Source organism: Chlorocebus sabaeus, chromosome 6 (assembly GCF_047675955.1).
Source record: "Chlorocebus sabaeus isolate Y175 chromosome 6, mChlSab1.0.hap1, whole genome shotgun sequence".
Taxonomy (NCBI): Eukaryota; Metazoa; Chordata; class Mammalia; order Primates; family Cercopithecidae; genus Chlorocebus; species Chlorocebus sabaeus.
The window spans coordinates 53660668-53686608 of NC_132909.1; the positions used below are offsets into that span (position 1 = coordinate 53660668).

At 45.5% G+C, this 25941-nt stretch overlaps 1 protein-coding gene across 1 annotated transcript in view; it reads left to right on the plus strand.

Moving 5' to 3' along the window:
• The window catches only part of LOC103233851 (mucin-16), a 140880-nt gene extending 123322 nt beyond the window's left edge, over positions 1 to 17558 (plus strand). Inside the window, 12 exon segments of the mRNA XM_073016992.1 lie at positions 1058 to 1230; positions 4392 to 4427; positions 6473 to 6523; positions 7308 to 7429; positions 7520 to 7587; positions 7721 to 7893; positions 10086 to 10216; positions 10572 to 10639; positions 12380 to 12528; positions 14481 to 14655; positions 14969 to 15036; positions 17397 to 17558. Coding sequence (XP_072873093.1) covers positions 1058 to 1230; positions 4392 to 4427; positions 6473 to 6523; positions 7308 to 7429; positions 7520 to 7587; positions 7721 to 7893; positions 10086 to 10216; positions 10572 to 10639; positions 12380 to 12528; positions 14481 to 14655; positions 14969 to 15036; positions 17397 to 17467 — 1285 coding nt within the window. The 3' untranslated portion in view covers positions 17468 to 17558.
• The last annotated feature ends 8383 nt before the right edge of the window (positions 17559 to 25941 follow it).

Genomic DNA, 25941 nt, shown 5'->3' on the forward strand with positions numbered 1-25941 from the left:
CACATCACATTAAATGTACCATTTTAGCCATATTTCCCGTTCAGTGGCATCAAGCACATTCACATTACTGTGCAACCATCACCACTATCATCCGTCTCCAGAACTTTCTCATCTTCCCAAACTGAAACTCCATCCCCATGAAGTACTCACTCCTCATCCCCCTCCTCAAGCCTCTGGCACCCACCGTTCTACTTTCCGTCTCTGTGAATCTGATGATTCTAAGGACCTTCTATAAATGGAGGAATCATATGGTATATGTCCTGGTTTGTACTGTATGACTGGCTTATCTCATCAAGCATAATGTCCTCAAAGTTCATCCATGTCATAGCATGTGTCAGAACTCCCTTCCTTTTCAGGGCTGAATAATATTCCACTTGTATGTAAATGCTATATTTTGTTTCTCCATTCATGAGGACTTTGATTTTTGCAGGGAGTTGTCAAGGGGTGCTAGGTTCTGGGGCTTCGATACAATAAGAGTAAGCTAAACTGGTTCATTTCCTCCTTCGTGGAGACCATGTTCTGGTAGGAACAGGAACAAATAATTTATAATTACATAGAGGGTGATCAGGGCAGTGACAGGGGAAGAGTGGAGGCTTGTGGGACCCAGAGGAGGCTCCTGACCTTGCCTAGGAATTGCCTAGAAAGATAGGAGCAGGAAGAAGAGGAGGAGGAGGAAGAGGAGGAGGAAGAGGAGAAGGAAGAAGAGGAGGAGGAGGAAGAGGAGGAGGAGGAGGGGGAGGAGGACAAAGAGGAGGAGGAGGAAGAGGAGGAGGAGCAGGAGGAGCAGGAGGAGGAGGAGGAGGAGGAGGGAGTCCTCTAAGCTGAGACCTGGAGGATGACCAGGAAGTTATCCAGGTAAGGAGAAATGGGGAGAAGCTTCCAGACAAAAGTAACAGCAAGTGCAGAGATCCTGAGATGATAGATAAGGCCAGGTGGAGAAACTGCAAATTGTCAATGAGACCACAATATGGACTGTGAGTTGTGCAGTGACAGTGACCACAAGTGGAGAGGTGCCAGGTGGCCTTCATCCCCAAAAGGTGCACCTCTCCCTTCTCAGGTCTGTGAAGAATGGCTCGAAGACACAGGTGGACATCCTCTGCACCTACCTGCAGCCCCTCAGTGGCCCAGGTCTGCCTATCAAGCAGGTGTTCCATGAGCTGAGCCAGCAGACCCACGGCATCACCCGGCTGGGCCCCTACTCTCTGGACAAAGACAGCCTCTACCTCAACGGTGAGCATCTCGCAGCCCCATCTCCCTGCCTCAACCCCCAACCCCCGCTGCAGCCCAGGAGGGTGTCTGTTTGCCGGTTCTCTAGGGAAAGACTTGGGGTTCAAGTCTTGATGTTACCACTGACCCTCCCATAACCACCATGCAAGGTTGGACTTTGATTAATCCCATTTTACAGATGAAGAAACTGAGGCTTAGACAGGTTAAACAATTTACCTTGATGGTGATGGAACCAGGATATGAACTCCACTTGTCAGCATTCAGTGCTATGATCCACTCTACATGTTTAACTCACAGAAGAGTCTTCCTGGTGGGGGCACTTGGGGGACAAAAAACACATTTACCGCTGGGCACAGCGGCTCACACCTGTAATCCCAACACTTTGGGAGGCCAAGGCAGGCGGATCACAAGGTTAAGAGATTGAGACCACCCTGGCTAACATGGTGAAACCCTGTCTCTACTAAAAATACAAAAATTAGCTGGGTGTGGTGGTGCACACCTGTAGTCCCAGCTGCTCAGGAGGCTGAGGCAGGAGAATCGCTTGAACCCAGGAGGCAGAGGTTGCAGTGAGCCGAGATTGCACCATTGCACTCCAGCCTGGTAACAGAGCAAGACTGTCTCAAAACAAAACAAAACAAACACATTTTCCCTCCGTTTTCTTTTTTTTTTTTTTTTTTTTTTTTTTGAGACGGAGTCTCGCTCTGTCGCCCAGGCTGGAGTGCAGTGGCGCGATCTCGGCTCACTGCAAGCTCCGCCTCCCGGGTTCATGCCATTCTCCTGCCTCAGCCTCTTGAGTAGCTGGGACTACAGGCGCCACCACCATGCCCGGCTAATTTTTTGTGTTTTTAGTAGAGACGGAGTTTCACCGTGGTCTCGATCTCCTGACCTTGTGATCCGCCCACCTCGGCCTCCCAAAGTGCTGGGATTACAGGCGTGAGCCACCGCGCCCGGCCCCCCTCCCTGTTTTCTCCTCATCATTGAGGAAGGATGGGCTTCTCTCCTACGTGAGGCCCCTATACCAGGAAGATCTAGGGGATCTAAGCTTCAGGCACACTGGGCCTCAGCATTGGTCTAGAACTCAGGAAAAGACATTTAAGAAGGCATCCCCTAAATGGGGTTCTGAGAGGCAAAGCATGACCATGGAGAATTGACAAAATAGCTCCCCTTTCATCCCCTCCACCACCAACCCAAGAACAGTGCTCATCATCATGACCCCATGAGGTGGGCACCCCATATCACTTATATGAGGTACCTTTAGGTAGGAACCAGGATGTAGAGAGACATCCTGGACTTTCATTACTCTTATTTTAGCAAAGAGGGAAACTGAGGCACAGAGAGGGGAATGGACTTGCTCATGCCCATGCCAAGTTCTTGGCTGTTCTGAGTCTTGATGTTCTTTTTTATTATAATTACTATCATCATCATCATCCTCATTGTCTGAGTACATTTCTGGGGTACAAGTGCAATTTTGTTACATGTATAGATTGCATAGTAGGGAAGTCAGGGCTTTCAGAGTATCCACCACTCCAATAACATACATGGTATCCATTAAGTCATTTCTCATCACCCACCTTTCTCCTACCCCCTCACCCTTCCAAGCCTCCTTTATCTGTCATTCCCCTCTCTGAGTTCTTGTCCACACATTGTTTAGCTCCCACTTATGAGTGAGAACATGTGATATTTGTCTGTCTGTGTCTGACGTGTTTCACTTAAGGTAACTTCAGTTTCATCCATGTTGCTGCAAAAGACATGGATTCATTCTTTTTTTCTAACTTTTAAGTTCAGGCATACAGGTGCAGGTTTTCTATATAGTTAAACTCATGTCACAGGGGTTTGTTGTACAGATTATTTCATCACCCGAGTATTAAGCCTAGTACCCATTAGTTATTTTTTCTGATCCTCTTCCTCCTCCCACCCTCCACCCTCAGGTAGGCCCCAGTGTGTGTTGTTCCCCTCTATGTGTCCATGTGTTCTCATCATTTAGCTCCCACTTATGATTTTCTGTTCCTACATTAGTTTGCTAAGGATAATGACCTCCAGCTCCATCCATGTTCCTGCAAAGGAAATGATCTCATTCTTTTTTATAGCTGCATAGTATTCCGTGGTGTATATGTACCACATTTTCTTTATCCAGTCTATCATTGACGGGCGTTTAAGTAGATTCCACGTCTTTGCTATTGTGGATAGTACTGCAATGAACATGTGTCTTTATGATAGAAAAATGTATATTCCTTTGGGCATATACCCAGTGATGGGATTGCTGGGTCGAATGGTAGTTCTGTTTTTAGCTCTCTGAGGAATCGCCCCACTGCTTTCCACAGTGGATGAACTAATTTACACTCCCACCAACAGTGTATAAGCACTCCTTTTTCTCTGCAACCTCACCAGCGTGGTTTTATTTCTCTTTATGGCTGAATAGTGTTCCATTGTGCATATCTACCACATTTTCTGTATCGATTCATCTGTTGATGGACACGTAGGTTAATTCCACATCTTTGCTATTGTGAATAGTGCTGTGATAAACACACAGGTGCAGGTTGGGTCTTGATGATCTGAGTTGACACACAGTCCCTTTGACTTGGCTGTTCCTGGGAGCTGTTCCCCCTTGTAAACTGCACAGCTTCTTTGCTTCATTTTGTTCTTTCATTTAGATTTACTGAGCAGCTACTATTAACCAGATCTTGTGCCTGGCCCCAGGGACAGAGATAGGTTACATGTGCATCCTGTTCTAATGTCATCTCCAGAGGGGCAGAGACTGGTTTTTTCTACCCTTTAGTCCCCAAATGTAAAGGAAGGCTTGCATATAGTAAACCCTTAATAAACATTCACTGGGTGGAGGAATAGATTGGAGGAGGCCTGGAAGGGGAGGCGGGGGGCATGGATGGACAGGAGGATAGACTTGTGAACACAAAGGTAACGACAGCCTCTCACTGGAGGCATGCTAGAGACGTGAGTAGGGAAGGTCAGTGCTAATTGAAATATCAGGAAATTCTTTCTAGTGGTGAACACATTTAAGTCAAATATTAGATGATACATAAATGTATCCATCATCTCTAGATACACAAAGGGAAAGGCATCCAGGCAGGCGCCCCTTATGGACAAAGGCATGGAGTATCTGGGTCGGTTCCACCACCTCCTCTTATGTGTGACCTCTTTGTTTCTAGGTTACAATGAACCTGGTCCAGATGAGCCTCCTACAAGTACGTGTCTTTGAATCCAGTGCCCATTTCAATCTCCATGGGTCTTGGTTCAAGCTTTTCTCCTCATTCATAAAGGAAGCTTGCCCCAAATTCGGGCTGGTCCCCTGAGGTGGTGAGGGGCAACGTCTCAGTGGGAGGAAGAATGCTGAGTCCTTGGCCTGTTTTTAGACCTGCAGCCATAGTCTTGGCTTTGTGAATTTTCCACGCCCCTCTGGGTTGGAGGAAGAAGTTTGAACAAGCATTCCCTACAGGGATCGAGGTTGAGGTCAGATGATGACCTTGTTAGTCCATACCTCCTGATAACAAAATCTCCTCCAAGTGCCCCAGCAGGGGCTTCATGGTCAAGCTGCAAACTCTGCTGGCTACTCAAGTGATTTTGGCTAAATTTGCCCATTGCCTCATCCAGTGATCCACTCATCTATCTTTCCAGCCATCCATTTTTCTATCCTTCCAGTCATCTCTCAGACACCATCCTTCCTTCCATCCATCCATCCATTCACCCATCCATCCATCCACCCTATTTTCCTGACCATTTACCTCCTCATCCTTCTTCCATCTGTCCTTTTATCCATCTATTCATCCATCACCCATCATCCTGCCCATTCACCTGTTTGTCCCTCCTTTCTTCTGTCCTTCTATACATCTATCTATCCATCCACCCATCCATCCATCCATCCATCCATCCATCCATCCATCCATCCACTCATCCACCACCCACCCATCCTGCCCATTCACTTGCTAGCCCCTCCTTCCTTCTGTCCTACCATCCATCCACCCATCTTCCTGCCCATTCACCTGCTTGTCCTTCCTTCTATCTGTTCTTTTATCCATCTCTGCATCCATCCACCATCCATCCATCCACCCTTCTCCCTATTCACCTATTTGTCCTTCTTTCTGTCCTTCCAACCACCCATCCATCTTTCCAGTCATCCTCCTCTTCATTCACCTGTTTCCTTCTTTCTGTCTTTCCATCCATCCATCTATCCAGCCAGCCATCTCTCCACCCATTCTCCTCCCCATTCACTCAATTTTCCTTCCTTCCATCTGTCCTTTTATCCATCCATCCACCCATCCATCCATCCATCATCCATCCATCTATCCTTCTCCCCATTCACCTGTTTGTCCTTCTTTCTGTCCTTGCAACCATCCATCCATCCATCATCCATCCATCTGTCCTTCTCCCCATTCACCTGTTTGTCCTTCTTTCTGTCCTTCCAACCATCCATCCATCTCTCCATCCATCCTCATGCCTATTCATCTGCATGTCTCTCCTTCCTTCTGTCCCTCCATCCATTCATCCATCTGCCCATCCACCCACTCATCCTCTTGCCCATTCACTTGCTTGTCCTTCCTTCCACCTGTCCTTTTATCCATCCATCCATCTTCCATCCATTCATCCTTCTCCCCATTTACCTGTTTGTCCTTCTCTCTATCCTTCTAACCATCCATCCATCCTTGTATTCATTCACCTGTTTCCTTCTTTCCGTCCTTTCATCCATCCATCTATCCACCCAGCCATCTCTCCACCCACCCTTCTTCTCACTCACCCAATTGTCCTTCCTTCCTTCTGTCCTTCAATTAATTCATCCTTCTATCCATTCACTCATCCATCCATCCATCTATCCATTCATATGTCTACCCATCCTCCTGCCCAATTAACCTGTTTGTTCTTCTTCCTTTCCTTCCTTCTTTCATCTCTCCAACTTCTCTTCCTCGTTCTTATCTATTTTGCCTTCTCTTTTGACCCTCCAGTTGTACATTGCACCTTCTGCCCATTCATTGATCCCTTCCATTTTCCTGCCCACCCATCCACCTATCCTCTTTGTTTAACCTTTCTCTTGTTCACCCCCACCCCCACTCTCTTGGGTTAATTTCACTCACAGTCTTGTTCACTCCTCCACTCACACAGTCACTCCTTCCCTCAGTCTCATTTATGGCCCACCTGTGAATGGTTGTCCTGGCTTGGACTACTGATGAAGCCCAGGGGAGCTTCTCCCACTAGGTGATGGGCTTTGTTCCTCTCTGATGGACTGTTCCTTCCACAGCTCCCAAGCCAGCCACCACATTCCTGCCTCCTCTGTCAGAAGCCACAGCAGGTATCTGGGGTCCATTTTTCCTCCTCAAAGATTAGACTAGCAGTTCAATCAGACACCTGCCCTCGTGGAGCCCCCAATTTTATGAAATAAATAGACCATCATAATGTCAGTTGTTTTGGGGTGAGACACCTGGCATAACTGGGAAGGAGGAGGGCTTTCTGGAGAAAGTTTCACCTGAACTGAGTCTTTAAGGATGAGTAACAGTGATTCAGGCAAATAGGGCATGAATAGTATAACTGAAAGAGGGGAGTCCGTGAGCAAACCTTCAGTGGCCAGAAACAGTCTTAGAGTATAGGGAGAAGTGAGAGGAATTTGGTTTGCATGAAACATAAAGCTTAACCCAGAGTAGATGGGTAAGTGAGACTGAAAGGTCAGCAGGAGCCAGATTAGGAAGGACCTTGAATGCCAAGTCAAGAAATTTGAACTTCATACTGAAGGCCATAGGGAGCTGTGGATGGTACTAGAGCAGGGGAAGCCGTAGTGAGATCGTCATTTCAGAAAGATTCTTCTCGTGTTCAGTATAGAGAATGTCCTTTAGATAGGGCATCCAGTGGTCTGCCAGGGTGCTAATCAGGGTGAGAGAAAATAAGACCTTAACTGGGATAGGGGAGGAGTTAGAGGATATATGTGATGAATATGCAGCAAAGGGAATTGGTGTGACTTGGAGAGGAGAAGATACGTAGCTTCTGACTTGGATGGCCACACTGGTTAATAATGAGTGCAGTCTGATCTAGTCTCAGACCAGCCCTCAGCTGCAGGCATCTCTCCTCCCCTCCTCCTGCAGCCATGGGGTACCACCTGAAGACCCTCACACTCAACTTCACCATCTCCAATCTCCAGTATTCACCAGACATGGGCAATGGCTCAGCTGCCTTCAACTCCACCGAGAGGGTCCTGAAGCACCTGGTGAGACCCTGGTCCCAGCAGCTCCCGGTGGGATAAATCCTACTCCCAACCTCTGTTCCTTGGCTTACCCTCTTCCTCCTTCCTCTCAAGCTCAGAGCCTTGTTCCAGAAGAGCAGCATGGGCCCCTTCTACTTGGGTTGCCGACTGATCTCCCTCAGGTAAGACCACTTCCTGGCCATTTGCCAGTAATGACCACCCCTTTCTCAGCCCTACCCTGCTCCTCCCTCCTCTGCTCTCTACCTGCAGAGGTCTCAGAACCTCTCTAGAGTCCTCAAATGCCTCTCTCCCCAGGCCTGAGAAGAATGGAGCAGCCACTGGCGTGGACACCACCTGCACCTACCACACTGACCCTGTGGGCCCTGGGCTGGACATACAGCAGCTTTACTGGGAGCTGAGTCAGCTGACCCATGGTGTCACCCAACTGGGCTTCTATGTCCTGGACAGGGATAGCCTCTTCATCAACGGTGAGTGTCAGGCTGAACTGGGATTTACAGTGACTTTTTGGGGGTTGGTGGGTTGTTTTGTTTTTGAGATGGAGTCTCACTCTGTCACCCAGGCTGGGGTGCAATGGTGCAATCTCGGCTCTGCAACCTCTGCCTCCCAGGTTCAAGCAATTCTCCTGCCTCAGCCTCCCAAGTAGCTGGGATTACAGGTGCATGCCACCATGCCCAGCTAATTTTTGCATTTTTAGTAGAGACAGGGTTTCACCGTGTTGCCCAGGCTGGTCTCGAACCCCTGACTTCAGGTGATCCACCTGCCTTGGCCTCCCAAAGTGCTGGGATTACAGGCATGAGCCACCGTGCCTAGCCTACCATGACTATTATTTGTCCCTGTTGTATTCCCTTTCCTCTCTAAAAAAAAACAGCCCAAGGCCTGGCTGGTGGCTACCCTTCCCCAAACCACCAAGGAGAGAATCTTTCCTATTATTTTGAGTAAATAGCATGAAATTCTTTGACCAAATTAATGTCATAAATTGTCTCTTTCTCTTTCACTTTTGTTTCCAACTTGGTTGTGGTATAACTATCAAATACAATTATATGTATTTAAGATGTATAATGTGGTGATTTAATATATGTGTAGCTTATGAAATGATTAGCATGATCAAATTAGTTAACACTGCTATTATGTCATGTAGTTACTGTGCATTTTTGTGCGTCTGTGTGAGTGAGAGAGAGAGAGAGAGAGAGAACACTTAAGATCTACTCTCACCGAAAATTTCAGGTTTACAATACAGTATTATTAACTATAATCACCAAGCTTTATACTCAATCCCCAGAACTTATTCATCTTATAACTGAAAGTTTGTATTTTGTGACCAACATCTCCCCATTTTCTCTATCACCAACCCCATGCCCCCAGCCCCTGATAATCACCATGCCACTCTCTGCTTCTATAAGTTTGACTTCTTCAGATCCCACATATAAGTGAGGTCACGCAGTATTTGTCTTTCTCTGTCTGGTTTATTTCACTTAGCATAATTCCCGCCCCCCTCCCCAGTTTCATCCATAATGAATTTCAATTCAAAACCCAGTGGCTGAGCCGTGGCATCCTTTGGACAGGATAGCAGGGCCTTCTATATGAGGATCCTCTGTGTCAGCGGTTATTACCAGGGGACACTTCTGCACTTCCGCCCTGCCCCCCACAACCGGGAGACTCTAGGCAATATACGGAAACATTTTTGGGTATCACAACTCAGACAGAGAAGGAAGGTGCAACTGGCATCTAGTGGTTCAGTAGCCCATTTTCCAGTGCACAGGAGATGCTCATCCCAGGAAATGATCCAGCCCCAGACGCCAATAAATTCAAGGGTGAGAAATCCTGTTGTACACGGTCCCAAAGTTCCCAGGTGGGCACAAGGCTGACATTTATCACACTTTACTGTAATTACTTATTAAATTTTCTGATTCCCCCTTACCTTGTGAGCTCAACAAAATTACAGTCTTTTACGAGTGCCACTGTACCCACGGTTCTCAGTATATCAGCACATCGTAGTATGGAAAGAATCATTGCATGAGTGAGCAAATGAAAGATTAGAATCTCTGCTGTAATTCACATTCATTCATTCATTCATTCAGCAAACATATATGGGTGGCTGTTCTGCCCCAAGCCTTGTGCTGGGTCTGGAGATGAAAGACACATTTTTCTGTCTCTGAAAAACTCATACTCAGGTGAACAACAAATTAAGGGTACAATAAAGACCCCACTGCTGTTACTAACAGGATACTAAGGGAGCTGAGAGGAGGAGTAAATCAAGGAGGGCTTCCTGGAGGAGGGTGTTATGTACCCGGCCCTGTGCCGGGACACAGTAATGAATAAGACAGACATGGGCCCCTGCTGTGCTGGAGCTCCCTCTCACTGGGCTCTTGAAGTGTGAGCTTCAAGCGTTTTGCAGGAAACGAAAAGGATGCATTCCTAGAAGCGGGAACTGCATAGCACATGCAGGAAAGTTCAGCTTAGGAGAATCTGTGTAAAATTCCAGTTTTCCCTCTCTTTGGGACAACTTTCCGTCTAAGAGCTCCTGCAATGCCCAGCATGTGGACCTGAAATTGACTGATTCTGACGGTAGGCAGGGGACCCTTGGGCCATTCTGGCTCTGCATTTTGTGATCAGCATTTCTTCGCTATTTGTTGTATTTTCTTCTTCTCTGTGGCTCCAGGCTATGCACCCCAGAACTTATCAACCCGGGGCAAGTACCAGATAAATTTCCATATTGTCAACTGGAACCTCAGTAATCCAGACCCCACATCCTCGGAGTACATCGCCCTGCTGAGGGACATCCAGGACAAGGTAGGGCATCTCTCACCCCTCCCGTCTTCCCTGCCCTGTGTGCTTCTCTGCCTCTTCTACCTGATTTGTCTATTAAGTGATCATTTCAAATGCTTCACTTCACTACGTGTTCTGAGTTCTCTCTCAGTTTCCAAAAGTGCTCTCTTGACTACCATTCCCATTTCCCAGATGGGCAAACTGAGGCTCAGAATGGGGCGTGGTGTGCCTAGGGTCACACACTGCTTTAGGAGCAGTGTTAGGATTTGAACTGTGGTCCCCTTTGCTCCAAGTACTGTGTTTTTTTCCACTGGCATCAGCGGCCCCTCCACCCCCAAGAGATGTCCATCTCACCCACTCTCCCTACCTATCCTTCTAGGTCACCACACTCTACAAAGGCAGCCAACTACATGACACGTTCCGCTACTGCCTGGTCACCAACTTGACGTAAGTTCTGAAGGTCACAAGCAGTGGCCAAGCTTGTGGCTGTGTCTCTGAGCACCCTTGAACTAGACATCCCCAGTGGGGTACCCATTGTCCCCTACATCCCTGTTAGCTAATCCTACCATCTCCTCCCATAAATCCTCAAGGTAGGGAGTGAGGATTAACCTCATGGAGCCACCAACTCCCCACATTCACCTTCTTTTTTTTCTGGACACTTGGGAAAAGGTAACGTTCTGATGTAGAACTCAAAATATTAGCCCGATAATAATATTTAACATCAACCAGCCTCCTCTCATTTAATTCTGACAACACTCTCTAGGAGTTGAGTGCAAAGATCATCCCTGTGTGCAGATGGGAAAATCGAGGGTCAGAAAAGTGAACTTCCCAAGAACTGTCAAAGTTGGGATTTGAACCCAGGTCTCTGATGACTGGAGGAAGGAATGAAGATATCTATACTTGGGAAGAGGAGGATTACAGGACACAGGGCTGACTGCATATTTCTAAACATCAAGGATTTTGTATTTCAGTTGGGGATATGGAGATGGTTAATGGGAACAAAAAACTAGAAAGAATGAATAAGACCTAGTATTTGCTAGCACAACAGGGTGACTATAGTCAAAAATAATTTGATTGTACATTTTAAACATTTTAAATCTATAACTAAGGTGTATGCTTGGGTTGTTTGTAACACAAAGGATATATGCTTGAGGGGATGGATACCCCATTTACTCTGATGATTATTATGTATTACATGCTTGTATCAAAACATCTCATGTACGCCATAAATATAAAAACAACTACTATGCACCCACAAAAATTACAAACAAATAAAATCAAAAGTAGGCTGGGCACAGTGGCTCACGCCTGTAATTCCAGCACTTTGGGAGGCCAGGGCAGGCGGATCTCTTGAGCCCAGAAGTTGAAGACCAGCCTGGGCAACATAGGGAGACCTAGTCTCTACAACAAAATACAAAAATTAGCCAGGCATGGTGGCGCACACCTGTAGTCCCACACTTGGGAAGCTGAGGTGGGAGGATCACCTGACCCTAGGAGGCTGCACTCCAGCCTGGGTGACAGAGTGAGACCCTATCTCAAACAAATAAAATAAAATAATAAAAAGTAGAAATCAAGAGGGGAAAAGTGGGAGAAATTGGGATAATTTTAACAATACCTACCACCAGAGTGATGATGAAGAATGCATAAGTCACTTCTTAGGGGTCTTGATCTATTAAAAAATGTTGATTATTGTTACTGTTATTGCTTCTAGATGTAATTCCTGGAAGCCTTCCTTTTTTTTTTTGAGATGGAGTCTCGCTCTGTTGCTCAGGCTGGAGTGCAGTGGTGCGACCTCTGCTCACTGCAGCTGCCTCCTGGGTTCAAGCAATTCTCCTGCCTCAGCTCCCCCATGTAGCAGGGACTACAGGCAGGTGCCACCACTCCCGGTGAGGTTTTGTATTTTTATTAGAGACGGGGTTTTGCCATGTTGGTCAGGCTGGTCTCAAACTCCTGACCTCAGGCGGTTTGCCTGCCTCGGCCTCCCAAAGTGCTGGGATTATAGACGTAAGCCACTGCATCCAGCCGAAGGCCTCCCATTTTGATCAGGACCCTTCTCTAGACTGGGGGTGGGGGCAGCTAGGCACCCCACCACCACCTTGCCTCTAGATCTTTGGCTCTTTAAAGATGGCAACCCATGACCCTGCTGATGCTGAGTACTGGCTGAATTCCTGTGGTCTCTGTCCCTAGGATGGACTCCATGTTGGTCACTGTCAAGGCATTGTTCTCCTCCAATCTGGACCCCAGCCTGGTGGAGCAAGTCTTTCTGGATAAGACCCTGAATGCCTCATCCCATTGGCTGGGCTCCACCTACCAGCTGGTGGACATCCATGTGACAGGTACAAGCTGGGGTGGCTGGTTTCATAACTGGAAGAGGTGGGGTTAGGAGGAAAGATGGGGCTTCTCGGTACCAGTGGAATTGGTGGAGGCTCTAGAGAGAGAAAGGGAGGCTTTCTGGAGACCCTTGTAGATGATCTCTGGCAGGAGATTATCCAACAAGGCAGGAACAGAACACTCAGTCATTGCACCTAAGAGAATAGCTATTTTTACATATTTAAAAAATTGTGTTGAATGAATGAATCAATAAATCATTTTTTGAATCAATTGATTCATTCTTTTAAATAAGTGATTCATTAAAAATTAATTAATTGATTGATTGATTTAATTGACTAATAATTGATTAATTGATTTGAGTATTGATTTAATTAACTGATCAATTAAAATGGTTGATTAATTAAATGAATGAATCAATCAATGAAGAAGTCATTCATTCATTCAATAAACAATGGAAGTAAACACATACTGATGATACAGTGTGATCATCGCTATGATAAGGGAATTTCAGGAGCCTGTGGGAGCCCCAAGGAGGAACACACAACCTTGTCTTGGAAAGTTTTGTGTAGGAATGGGTGAAGAAGCTGAGATCTGACAGAGAATGGGACCTAGCCAGGGATAATAGATGGAGAACAGAGCTCCATGCATCTATAACCTAGAAGATAAAAAGAATATGGCATTTGCCTGGGCACGGTGGCTCACACCTGTAATCCTAGCACTTTCAGAGGCCAAGGTGGGTGGATCACCTGAGGTCAGGAGTTCGAGACCAGTCTGACCAATATGATGAAACCCCATCTCTACTAAAAATACAAAAATTAGCCAGACATGGTGGTGTGTGCCTGTAATCCCAGCTACTTGGGAGGCTGAGACAGGAGAATCGCTTGAACCCGGGAGGCAGATGTTGCAGTGAGCCAAGATGGCGCCATTGCACTCCAGCCTGGGCAACAAGAGCGAAACTGTATCTCAAAAAAAAAAAAAAAAAAGAATATGGCATTTTGGGGGAAGTTTAAGAAGATTGGTGTAGCTGGAGCATCCACTCTGATATTGGAGAGGTGACAGTTGAAGCCAAAGATGTGGGCAGAGACTTTGTCGGGTACTGGAATGGCTTGGGGAGGAACATGACACACTCATGAGTTCTGCTTTAGAAAGAAAGTGAAATGAATTCTGCTTATCCTCTGGGTGCTGTGTGCAGAATGGAGGGTAGAGGGAGAGAAGAGCAGAGTCAGGAAGACCCTTTACGAACAAAGATCATCAGTTAGAAGACTCTGGGTTGCTCAGCACCTACGCTTGCTGACTATACCCCCAGAGAAACCCAGTCTTTCACCCCACGTTGTAGGCAATTCTTACAATGCTTGGTAGAAAGAGAGTTGGACAGGTAGATGGGTGGATGGATGCAAGTTGGACAGATGGATGGAGGAAGATCCTCCATCCAATATAGAACTGTTACCTAAAACCCTCTATCCCACCTTTAAAATCCTAGCTCAGCCGGGCACGGTGGCTCACACCTGTAATCCCAGCACTTTGGGAGGCCAATGCGGGTGGATCACCTGAGGTCGGGAGTTCGAGACCAGCCTGACCAACATGGAGAAACCATGTCTCTACTAAAAATACAAAAAAAAAAAAAAAAAAAAATTAGCCAGGCATGGTGGTGCATGCCTGTAATCCCAGCTACTCAGAACGCTGAGGCAGGAGAATGGCTTGAACCCAGGAGGTGGAGGTTGCGCTGAGCCAAGATCACGCCATTGCACTCCAGCCTGGGCAAAGAGAGTTAAACTGTCTCAAAAAAACAAAACAAAACAAATGACCTCCCCTCCAGAAAGAAAAAAAACAAAAAACAAAAAACAAAAAAAAAACCTAGCTCAGCTCACAATGCCAGAAATAAGTTAAGCTAGCTGGAATACTCTCTTAAAACCCTGCCTTGAGAGTGAATTTTTACATCCTTTTTTAAAAATTCTAGAAATGGAGCCATCAGTTTATCAACCAACAAAACCAACAAGCAGTTCCAGCACCCAGCACTTCTACCTGAATTTCACCATCACCAACCTACCATATTCCCAGGACATATCCCAGCCAAGCACCACCAATTACCAGAGGAACAAAAGGAATATTGAGGATGCGGTGAGAAGGGGGTGGTGTGTCCACTCTATTGCATGCAGAAATCGACTTATGCATTCTGGGTAGCCACAGGGTGACTTTTTATAACAATCCACAAAGACAGGTTCTTATTCCCATTTAAAACGCAAGCACAGAGAGGTTCAGTAGCTGACCCAAGGTCACACAGCTAAGTCATACCCTAGAAGAGCATGTCCTTTGATATACACACCTGGGCAAGTGGTTGTCATGACAAGAAACAAAATAGATGGAGAAGTGTGCTCAGTGGCTGAAAATTCTCTGATGCTACCGGGACCAGGATTCTGACCTGAGAAACATCGCCCTGTCTTTCAGCTCAACCAACTCTTCCGAAATAGCAGCATCAAGAGCTATTTTTCTGACTGTCAAGTTTCAACATTCAGGTGAGTTCTAACTCAGGACCTAATGACTCTAGGAACTTCTGCTGTCCTTTAAATAGAAGTGTTCCCAAGCCATAGCTTTGATGGAAGAGAGCCCTAGAAATAGAGAGCTGTTAACTAAAAACCAGCTTTTTCCTAAAGCTGGAACCCAACTGGCTCCAACACTCAAGAGTGCTGGTGTAAATCTCAGCAGACATAAAGCTACTTGGTGCTGAGGCCATGGACTCTTGGAGTGTAGAATCGACTACATTAAGACCTCGGCCACTGAAATCAGGACCCATGGAAGATGGGGGAAGGAGGGGATTAAAACCAGATTACTTAGATCCCAGCAGCCTAACTGTGCTTTTCTTTTCTTTTCTTTTCTTTTTTTTTTTTTTTTTTTTTTTTGAGACAGAGTCTCGCTCTGTCACCCAGGCTGGAGTGCAGTGGCCGGATCTCAGCTCACTGCAAGCTCCGCCTCCCGGGTTTACACCATTCTCCGGGCTCAGCCTCCTGAGTAGCTGGGACTACAGGCGCCCGCCACCACGCCCGGCTAGTTTTTTGTATTTTTTAGTGGAGACGGGGTTTCACCATGTTAGCCAGGATGGTCTCAATCTCCTGACCTCGTGATCCGCCCGTCTCAGCCTCCCAAAGTGCTGGGATTACAGGCATGAGCCACCGCGCCTGGCCCTAACTGTGCTTTTCAATGAGAGGTATCAATTCCAATGGGGGAATACCAACGAATTTTTTTTTTTTTTTGACAACTGCCCTGAGAACAGACTTTCCTCACTAAACAAATTCTGAGTCAGAACAAATAAAGATAAGCCCTGAGAACAGGGCTTTTTCAAGGAGCTGCCAAGCAGATCAGATAGTGACAAGGTTCTGCGGATTGATGTCTGCAGCACTCTCAAGCTATTTTGACTGCTAGGCAGCTGGTTTTCGCAGCTATCATGATTGTGAGGCTACTGGTTTTCAAAATGACCGAGGATCTTGCTGGATGCAGTGGCTCGCAACTGTAATCCCAGCACTTTGGGAGGCCAAGGTGGGCGGACCGCTTGAGCTCAGGAGTTTGAGACCAGCCTGTGCAATATGGTGAAAACCCATCTCTACAAAAAATAACAAAAATCAGCTGAGCGTAGTGGTGTGCGCTGTAGTCCCAGTTACTTAGGAGGCTGAGGTGGGAGGATGACTTGAGCCCAGGAGGCAGAGGTTGCAGTGAGCTGAGATTGTGCCATGCACTCCAGCCTGGGCAACAGAGCCAGGGCCTGTCTCAATAATAACAATTAATAATAATAATAATAAAATACTGAGGATCTTGAAAGAGCACTGTGGAAATAATGCAAGTTAAAATGCCACAAAGCTTGCTCTTTTTATTGAGATTTAACACCTTCCTTAACTAAACATCCCTTGAATTTTTGCAAGCCTTTGGTTCACTTCCAGACTTCTGGAAAAATTGATTTGGACTATTTTGGTCATTTTTCTCATTGATTTTATGGGTATTCAGAAGTCGTTACCCCAACATTCCAATGTTACCCCAATTTTAAATAAATAAAAAATTTATTTAAATTTTATTTATTTGATACACAGTCTCCCTCTATTGCCCAGGCTGGAGTGCAGTGGCACAATCTCAGCTCATTGCAAACTCCACTTCCCAGGTTCAAGCAATTCTCCTGCCTCAGCCTCCCAAGTAGCTGGGATTATGGGCGTGTGCCACCATACCTGGCTAATTTTAGTGTTTTTAGTAGAGATGGGGTTTCACCGTGTTGGCCAGGCTGGTCTCAAACTCCTGATCTTGAGTGATCCACCCGCCTTGGCCTCCCAAAGCGCTGGGATAACAGGCATGAGCCATCGTGCCTGGCCTCCCTGTGGCTATTTTTAAATGAATTGAGTAGAATAAAATTAGAAATTCAGTTCTTCTCCCACACTAGCTGCCTTTTAAGCGCTTAATAACAACATGAAGCTACTAATGGCTGCATTGTGTAGTGCAGATATAGAATTTTTTTGTTTGTTTTTTGTTTTGTTTTTGAGATGGAGTCTTGCTCTGTCACCAGGCTGGAGTGCAGGGGCGCGGTCTTGGCTCACTGCAAACTCTACTCCCTGGTTCGAGTGATTCTCCTGCCTCAGCCTCCCGAGTAGCTGGGATTACAGGCACACACCACCACACCCAGCTAATGTTTGTATGGATGGTCTCGATCTCCTGACCTCGTGATCCGCCTGCCTGAGCCTCCCAAAGTTTTGGGATTACAGGCGTGAGCCACTGTGCCTGGCCGACATGGAATGTTTACATCATTGCAGAAAGTTCTTACAGGAAGACTCTAGAAGGAGAAAGCCTAGAATCATGACAAAATTGCAGATATCTTTCCTTATCCCTTGTCCCCTTCCAGGTCTGTCCCCAACAGCCACCACACGGGGGTGGATTCCCTGTGTAACTTCTCGCCACTGGCTCGGAGAGTAGACAGAGTTGCCATCTATGAGGAATTCCTGCGGATGACCTGGAATGGTAGCCAGCTGCAGAACTTCACTCTGGACAGGAGCAGTGTCCTTGTGGATGGTAAAGTTCCCTGGGTCATTGGGGCTGGGATAGAAGCTCCCACTTCCTCACCTGGGTCCTTCCCTGGGAATCCGAAGGCTTGGGGATGATTCATCATCGAACTTTCTCAGACTGGGAGAAAGCGGCTTAGTTCTCCTAGGCGTTACCCATCATTGGAGGAAAGAAAAGGATGCCCGAGGGATACGGGAGGCATTTGCCCTCTTCTGGCCAGCTCTGTGACCTCAGGCTAGTCACATCTCCTCTCTGGACTTCTTATCTCTGTACTTAGCAAGTCACTTGGTTTTTGGTTCCCTTCTTGCCTGCCCTAGATGGTATTGCTCCTCCACCCCCAGGCAGCTGCCGTGTTAAACAATTACCCTGATTAGTTGTTGTTGTTGTGTTGTTTATTTGTTTGTTTGTTTTTGAGAGAGGGTCTCACTCTGTCACCTAGGCTGGAGTGCAGTGACATGATCTCAGCTCACTGCAGCCTCAACCCCTGGGCTCAAGCAATCCACCCATCTCAGCCTCCCAGATAGCTGGGACTATAGCCATGTGCCACCATCCCCGGATAATTTTTGTATTTTTTCTAGAGATGGGGTTTGGTGATGTTGCCCAGGCTGGTCTTGAACTCCTGAGCTCAAGGATGTCACCTGCTTCAGCCTCCCAAAGTGCTGGGATTACAGGCAGGCATGCACCACTGCACCTGGCTCTGGTTTGTTTGTGTTGGTTTTTTTCTTTGAGAGGCAGGGTCTCGCTCTGTTACCCAGAATGAAGTGCAGTGGTGCAATCATAGCTCACTGCAGTCTTGAACTTCCGGGCTCCAGCAAGCGCCCCACCTCGGCCTCCCGAGTTGCTGGGACTACAGGCACATGTCACCACACCTTGCTAATTTCTAAATTTTGTGTAGAGAGAGAGTCTCACTATGTTGCCCAGACTGGTCTCTAAATCCTGGCCACAAGTGATCCTCTTGCTTCAGCAGGTCAATTAGGGCTTCCAGTTTCAAGCTATATGTGATTCATCCTCAACCTATGTGGTAGGATGGACCTATTTTCCAACTCCAGGAATGGCTTCAAGGTGACTCAACTTTGCATATCCAAATTTACCCATTCAAAGAATAGTTACATACATTGTACCATGTATCAGGAATATAACAGAGAGTAACTGCTTTTTCACCACTATATTCCAAGAACCCCATTTTCTGCCTGGCACATAATAAACGCTCAACTCATATTTACAGAAGAAATAACTAGATTTCATACGAGGTTCTTTTCAAGTCAAATGTGAACAATGTGTTAGATAGGACCTTCCAGTGCCTGTGTGCCCTGTCCTTGGTTCTGATTTATTGTTGTGCAACAGAGCACTGTTGATTCTTCAGAATCAACAAGCCTTTCACATGCCTTTTTTCTTGTTTTACCAATTTGCTTTTTAAAAATAAAAATTGTTGTCAGCTCACAGGCTTTCTAAAACTAGGCCATGGACCCAGCAGGGCTGTAGTTTGCCAAACCTTGCCTTGAATCAGCCCATCCAATAGAACTTTCTGCAGTGATAGAAAATGTTTCTATCTGTGCCATTCAGCACAGAGCCATGTGTGATTACTAAGTGCTTGAAGTGTGGTTAATGTAACTGAGATACTGAAGTTTTAATTTTATTTAATTTTAATTTAAAAGACACTTGTGGCTGCTCCATATTGCACACTACTTTTTAAAATTATTATTTGTATATATTTAAGGGATACAAGTGCAATTTTGTCGCATGGATCTATTGCCCAGTGGGAAAGTCTGGGCTTTTAGGGTATCCATTACCTGAATAATGTACATTGTAGCCATTGAGTAATTTCTCATCATCCACTCTCCTCCACTCCCCAACTCTTCCAAGTCTCCACTCTCTATTATTCCACTCTTTATGTCCATGCCTATGCATTATTTAGCACTGACATGTCTATGCATTATTTAGTCAAATACATGTGCTATTTGACTTCCTGTACATGAGTTGTTTGACCTTCACTTCCTTCCATGTTGCTGCAAAAGACATTATTTCATTCTTTTTTATGCCTGAGTGATATTGCATTGTGTGTGTGTATGTGTGTGTATGTGTGTGTATGTGTGTGTGTATGTGTGTGTGTGTGTATGTGTGTATGTGTGTGTATGTGTGTGTGTATATATGTGTGTGTATGTGTGTATGTGTGTGTATATGTGTGTGTGTATGTGTGTGTGTATGTGTGTGTGTGTGTATGTGTGTGTGTACGTATGTGTGTGTGTATGTGTGTGTGTGTGTGTGTAGAGAGAGAGAGAGAGATCACATTTTCTTTATACACTCCTCCATTGATGGACACTTAGGTTGATTCCATATCTTTGCTATGGTGAATAGTTCTGTGATGAACACATAGGTGCAGGTGTCTTTTTGACACAATTATTTATTTTCCTTTGTGTAGATACTCAGTTGTGGGATTCCTGGGTCAAATGGTAGTTCCATTTTTAGTTCTTTGAGAAACCTCCATACGTTTTTCATAGAGATTGTACTAAATTACATTCCCACCAACACTGTGTAAGAGTTCGCTTTTCTGGCATCCTTTCCAACATCTGTTATTTTTTGTCTTTTTAGTAATAGCCATTCTGACTGGTGTAAGGCAGTATCTCATCATGGTTTTAACCTGCATTTCTCTGATTATTAGTGATGCTGAGCATTTTTTCATATACTTGTTAGTCATTGGTATGTATTCCACATCTTTAAGAAGTTGACTATAGGCTGGGCGTGGTGGCTCACACCCGTAATCCCAGCACTTTGGGAGGCCATAGCAGGCAGATCATGAGGTCAAGAGTTCAAAACCAGCCTGGCCAACATGGTGAAACCCTGTCTCTACTAAAAATACAAAAAATTAGCCAGGCATGGTGGTGCGCGCCTGTAATCCCAGCTACTTGGGAGGCTGAGGCAGGAGAATCGCTTGAACCCAGGAGGCGGAGGTTGCAGTAAGATAAGATCACATCATTGCACTCCAGCCTGGGTGACAGAGCAAGACTCCATCTTGAGAAAAAAAAAAGAAGTTGGCTATAACAGAGTTGTAGAAGTAGAGGAATCAGTAACCCTTCTCCCCATGCCTGATGGTGGCTTTACATCCCTATCTTCATGGAGTTTGCGCTGTAGTGAGGAATAACAAGAACAGGCAGTTGTCAATTATAAATTATTTGATGTGAACCTATTCATACATGGGTGTGGTCATCAGGGAAGGCTTCCTGGAGGAAATGACATTGAAGGTAAATTCTAAAAGATGACGATAAAACCACCAAGTGAAGGAGAGCTTAAATGTGTTTTTAGGCAGAAGAAAAAGCTTTTGGGTAAGAATTTATAAACCTAGAGAGATCCCATGAGTTTCCAACTGCGATGATCCATTCTCTCCACCACCGCCATCGGGCCCAGCCCAATTTAGGTCCACCATGCCCAGAGGCATGAATTTAACTTATGACACTCTTGTAGTGGGATAATGGCTTTGGGCTTATGTAGCCACACATCCTCATTTTTTTAGAGATACAAATTGAAATATTTGGGGTGAGATGTCATGATGTCCACTCAACTCTAAAACTTCAGCAAAAACATTTACTTTCACTGAAATGTTAATAAATCATAAATTGGATGTATATGTTTTAGTTGGAGGAAATATAAATCACTAAATCTAGGTGATGAATATTTATTGTGCTCTTCTCTCTGCTTTTTTGTATGCTTGTAAAATTGTATTTAAAAGAATAAGACACACTCGGCCGGGCATGGTGGCTCACACCTGTAATCCCAGCACTTTGGGAGGCCGAGGTGGGTGGATCACGAGGTCAGGAGTTTGAGACCAGCCTGTCTAACATGGTAAAACCCCATCACTATTAAAAAAAAAAATACAAAAATTAGCCAGGCGTTTTGGCAGGCGCCTGTAATCCCAGCTACTTGGGAGGTTGAGGCAGGAGAATTGCTTGAACCTGGGAAGTGGAGGTTGCAGTGAGCCAAGATCATGCCACTGCAATCTAGCCTGGGCAACAGAGCAAGACTCCATCTCCAAAAAAAAAAAGAAAAGAAAAGAATAAGACATACTCACATGCACCCTCCATTTCTTTCATTTCTAGGGTATTCTCCCAACAGAAATGAGCCCTTAACTGGGAATTCTGGTAAGTCTCAAAGAAGCCCCAGCCCAGGGTAGGGAGGGGGTAACCTGATGGTACTTTGCCTTGTCCAAGAGCACCAGGCACACAGAGTCTTGGATGAGGATCAAAGTTGACCAACTCATGGCAAAGACTATTGAGGCATCGTGAAGGGATAGCAGGGATGCTGGCTTGCTGGGGACCCACTTTTTGGGGGCATCAGAGGCTTGAGGTGTTGAGCCACTAAGCTCTCCTCCCCAGGGTTGTGCCCATCCTCAGGCCACACAGGGTCCAAGAAGGAGCCCTAGGACATGGCAGGAGGTGGCTCACCCCAGCCTTTGTCTCCCCAGACCTTCCCTTCTGGGCCATCATCCTCATCTGCTTGGCAGTACTCCTGGGACTCATCACATGCCTGATCTGCGGCTTCCTGGTGAGCAAGGAAGGGTTACTTGTCTTCTTACTATTGGGTTGTAAGAGTGCTTAATATATTACAAAACCATACTATGCTATACACAAGTCCTTTGCTGGATATATGTTTTGCAAATATTTTCTCCCAGTTCACGCAGTGGCTTTCCTATTTTCTTTCTATAATTTTATTTTTAATTAATTGACAAATAATGAATGCATATATTTAGGGGATACAATGTGATGCTTTGGTATATGTACAATTATGGAATGACTCAATCAAGCTAATTAATATGTCCCTTACCTCTCATAGTTATTATTTCTTCGTGGTGTGAACATTGGCAACCTATACTCTTAGCAATTTTGAAATCTACATTATTATTAACTATATACATTATTATTAACTATAGTTACTATGTTGTGCACATCTCAAAAACTTCACAACCTATATGCTGATTACAAGATATTGAGTGAAAAAGTGATTGCAAAGAGTGTAAACAAAAGAATATAAGAGAAAAATGTAACAACATTAGTCATTAGGGAAATATACATGGAAGGCACAATGAGAGGCCACTTTGCACAAGAATGGATAAAATTGAAAAGATTGACTATAACAAGTGTTGGCGAAAATGTGACAGAACTGGAACTCTCATAAAGTGCTAGTGGAAAATAGCTTGGCCATTTCTTTGAAAATTACACACAACCTACCATAAGACCCTACCATCCCACTCCTAGTAATTTATTTAAGAGAAATAAAAACATATTTCTATATGAAGACTTGTACACAAATAAATGTTCATAACAGCTTTGTTTGTAATAGCCAAACTCTGAAAACAACCCTAATGTTCATTAACAAATATATCCTGACAATGGAATATTATTGAGCAATGAAAAGGAATTAATTATTAATACATTAATAAAGTATACAGCAACATGTATAAATTGCAAAATAATTATGCCTAGTGAAATAATCCAGACAAAGAAAAGAGTACATGCCATATGATTCCCTTTATAGACAAATTCTAGAAAATACAAACTAATCGCCGGGCTCGGTGGCTCACACCTGTAATCCCAGCAATTTGGGAGGCCGAGGTGGGCAGAGAGAGTTCAAGACCAGCCTGACCAACATGGAGAGACCCCATCTCTACTAAAAATACAAAATTAGCCAGGCTTGGTGGCACATGCCTGTAACCCCAGCTACTCAGAAGGCTGAGGCAGGAGAATCTCTTGAACCCAGGAGGCAGAGGTTGTGGTGAGCCGAGATTGCACCATTGCATTCCAGCCTGGGCAACAAGAGCAAAAGTTGGAAGGAAGGAAGGAAAGGAAGGAAAGGAAGGAAAGGAAGGAAAGGAAAGAAAGGAAGGAAAGGAAGGAAAGGAAGGAAAGGAAGGAAGGAAATACAAACTAATCTGTAAGGACAGGAATCATATTAGTGGTTGCCTGGGAATGAAAATTGTTTGCAGTGGCAGGGAAAAAGGAACCGTAAAAGAGCAGGAGGAAAGGGGTGTGTGTGTGTGTGTGTGTGTGTGTGTGTGTGTGTGTTTTCTTTTTTCTTGAGACAGAGTCTCACTCTGTCGCCCAGACTGGAGCACAATGGCATGATCTTGGCTCATTGCAACCTCTGCCTCTCAGGTTCAAGTGTTTTTCCTGCCTCAGCCTCCCGAGTAGCTGGGATTACAGACACACACCATTACACCCAGCTAATTTTTGTATTTTTAGTAGAGGCGGGGTTTTATCATGTAGGCCAGGCTGGTCTCGAACTCCTGACCTCTGGTGATCCACCCGCCTCGGCTTCCCAAAGTGCTGGGATTACAGGTGTGAGCCACCATGCCTGGCCAGGAGGAAAGTTTTAGGAACGATGGATGGACGTTCCTTATGTTGACTGTGGTGATGGTTCAGTAAGTTATGATCAGAACTTATTCAAAACATTCACTTTAAATCTGTGCAGTTTATTTTATGTCAGTTATGCCTCAGTTAAGCCAGACAGGTGTAGAGGAGGAAGGGAGGGAGAGAGAGGGAGAGGCTGAGATCAGGACCAAAAGCCAGAGAGAAAGAGACTGAGAATGAGATGAGAGAGAAATGATATTTAGACAGAAGATAGGAGATAGATGATTGATAGTTGATAGATGATTGGTGGATAGCTGATAGGTAGATGATAAATAGATTATTTTTGATAGATAATTGATAGATAAATTGATAGGTAACAGGTATTTGATAGATATTGATAAGTAGATGATAAATAGATGATTGGTGGATGACAGGTGATTGATAGATGATTGATAGATTATAAATAGCAGATGATTGACAGGTGAGAGATAATTGATAGTTATTGATTGGTAGATAGATAATTGATTCACAGATAGATAAATATTGATAGCTAGATGATAGATAAATAAATCATTGGTAGATATGCGATATATTGATCAAGAAATTTGGGGCAAGGGGAGAGAGAAATGAAGAGGATATCGGAGGGGGAAAAATTTTTTTAAACCGAGAGTGAAACAAGGAGAGAGAAGAAAAGAAAGTGGTGAAAAGAGGAAAAGAACTGAGGGAGAAATTAAATGAAACAATGAAGGGAGACAGAGGAAGCATCACGCCTCTGGCTTTGGCCATATTCTCACCCCTGTGGCCTCCCCTCCCTTGACGGCTGACCAGTCCATTCTCATACCTTCTCCTCACCCTCATAGGCGACCACTCGCCGGCGGAAGAAGGAAAGAGAATACAGCTTCCGGCAACAGTGCCCAGGCTACTACCAGTCACACCTAGACCTGGAGGATCTGCAATGACTGGAACTTGCCGGTGCCCGGGGTCCCTTTTCCCCAGCCAGGGTCCAAAGAAGCTTGGCTGGGGCAGAAATAAACCATATTGGTCGGACACAGTCTCTGAGCCTTCCTTGACGTGACCCCTGACTGGTTCATGTTGGACTAAGAGAACAATCTTCCCCCTTCGTGAAGTCCCGAAGGCAACTCTCAGTTGTGTTTTGTGGTTTTGCACCATGTCATCCCTTGGGAACACCAGAATTGGTGAAAATGGTTGTATTAGGCTGTTCTTGCACTGTGATAAAGAAATACCTGGCCGGGAACGGTGGCTCACGCCTGTAACCCCAGCACTTTGGGAGGCCTAGGCGGGTGGATCACTTGAGGTCAGGAGTTCGAGACCAGCCTGGCCAACATGGTGAAACCCTGTCTCTACCAAAAATACAATAATTAGCCAGGTGTGGTGGTGCACGCCTATAATGCCAGCTACTTGGGAGGCTGAGGCACGAGAATCACTTGAACCCAGGAAGCAGAGGTTGCAGTGAGCCAAGATCATGCCACTGCACTCCAGCCTGGGCGACAGAGCGAGACTCTATCTCAAAAAAAGAAAAAAAAAAAAAAAATACCTGGCTGGGCTTGGTGGCTCACGCCTGTAATCCTAACACTATGGAAGGCCTAGGCAGGCAGTTTGCTTGAGCCCAGGAATTCAAGACCAGCCTGGGAAACATGGCAAAATGCTGTCTCTACAAAAGATTTTTAAAAATAGGCATGGTGGTGCGTGCCCAGAGTCCCGTCTATCCAGGAGGCAGAGGTGGGAGGATCAGCTGAGCCTGGGAGGTCGAGGCTGCAGTGAACTGTGATGGCACCACTGCACTCCAGCCTGGATGACAGAGAGAGAGCCTGTCTCAAAAAAAAAAAAAAGAGAGAGAGAAAAGAAAGAAAGAAAAAAAATACCTGAGACTGGGTCATTTTTAAAGAAAAGAGGTTTAATTGGCCCACAGTTCTGTGGACTGTACAGAAAGCAGGATGCCAGCATCTGATCAGCTTCTGGGGAGGTCTCAGGAAGCTTCCAATCATGGTGAAGACCAAGGGAGGGCCAGCAAGTCACAAGAGAGGGCCA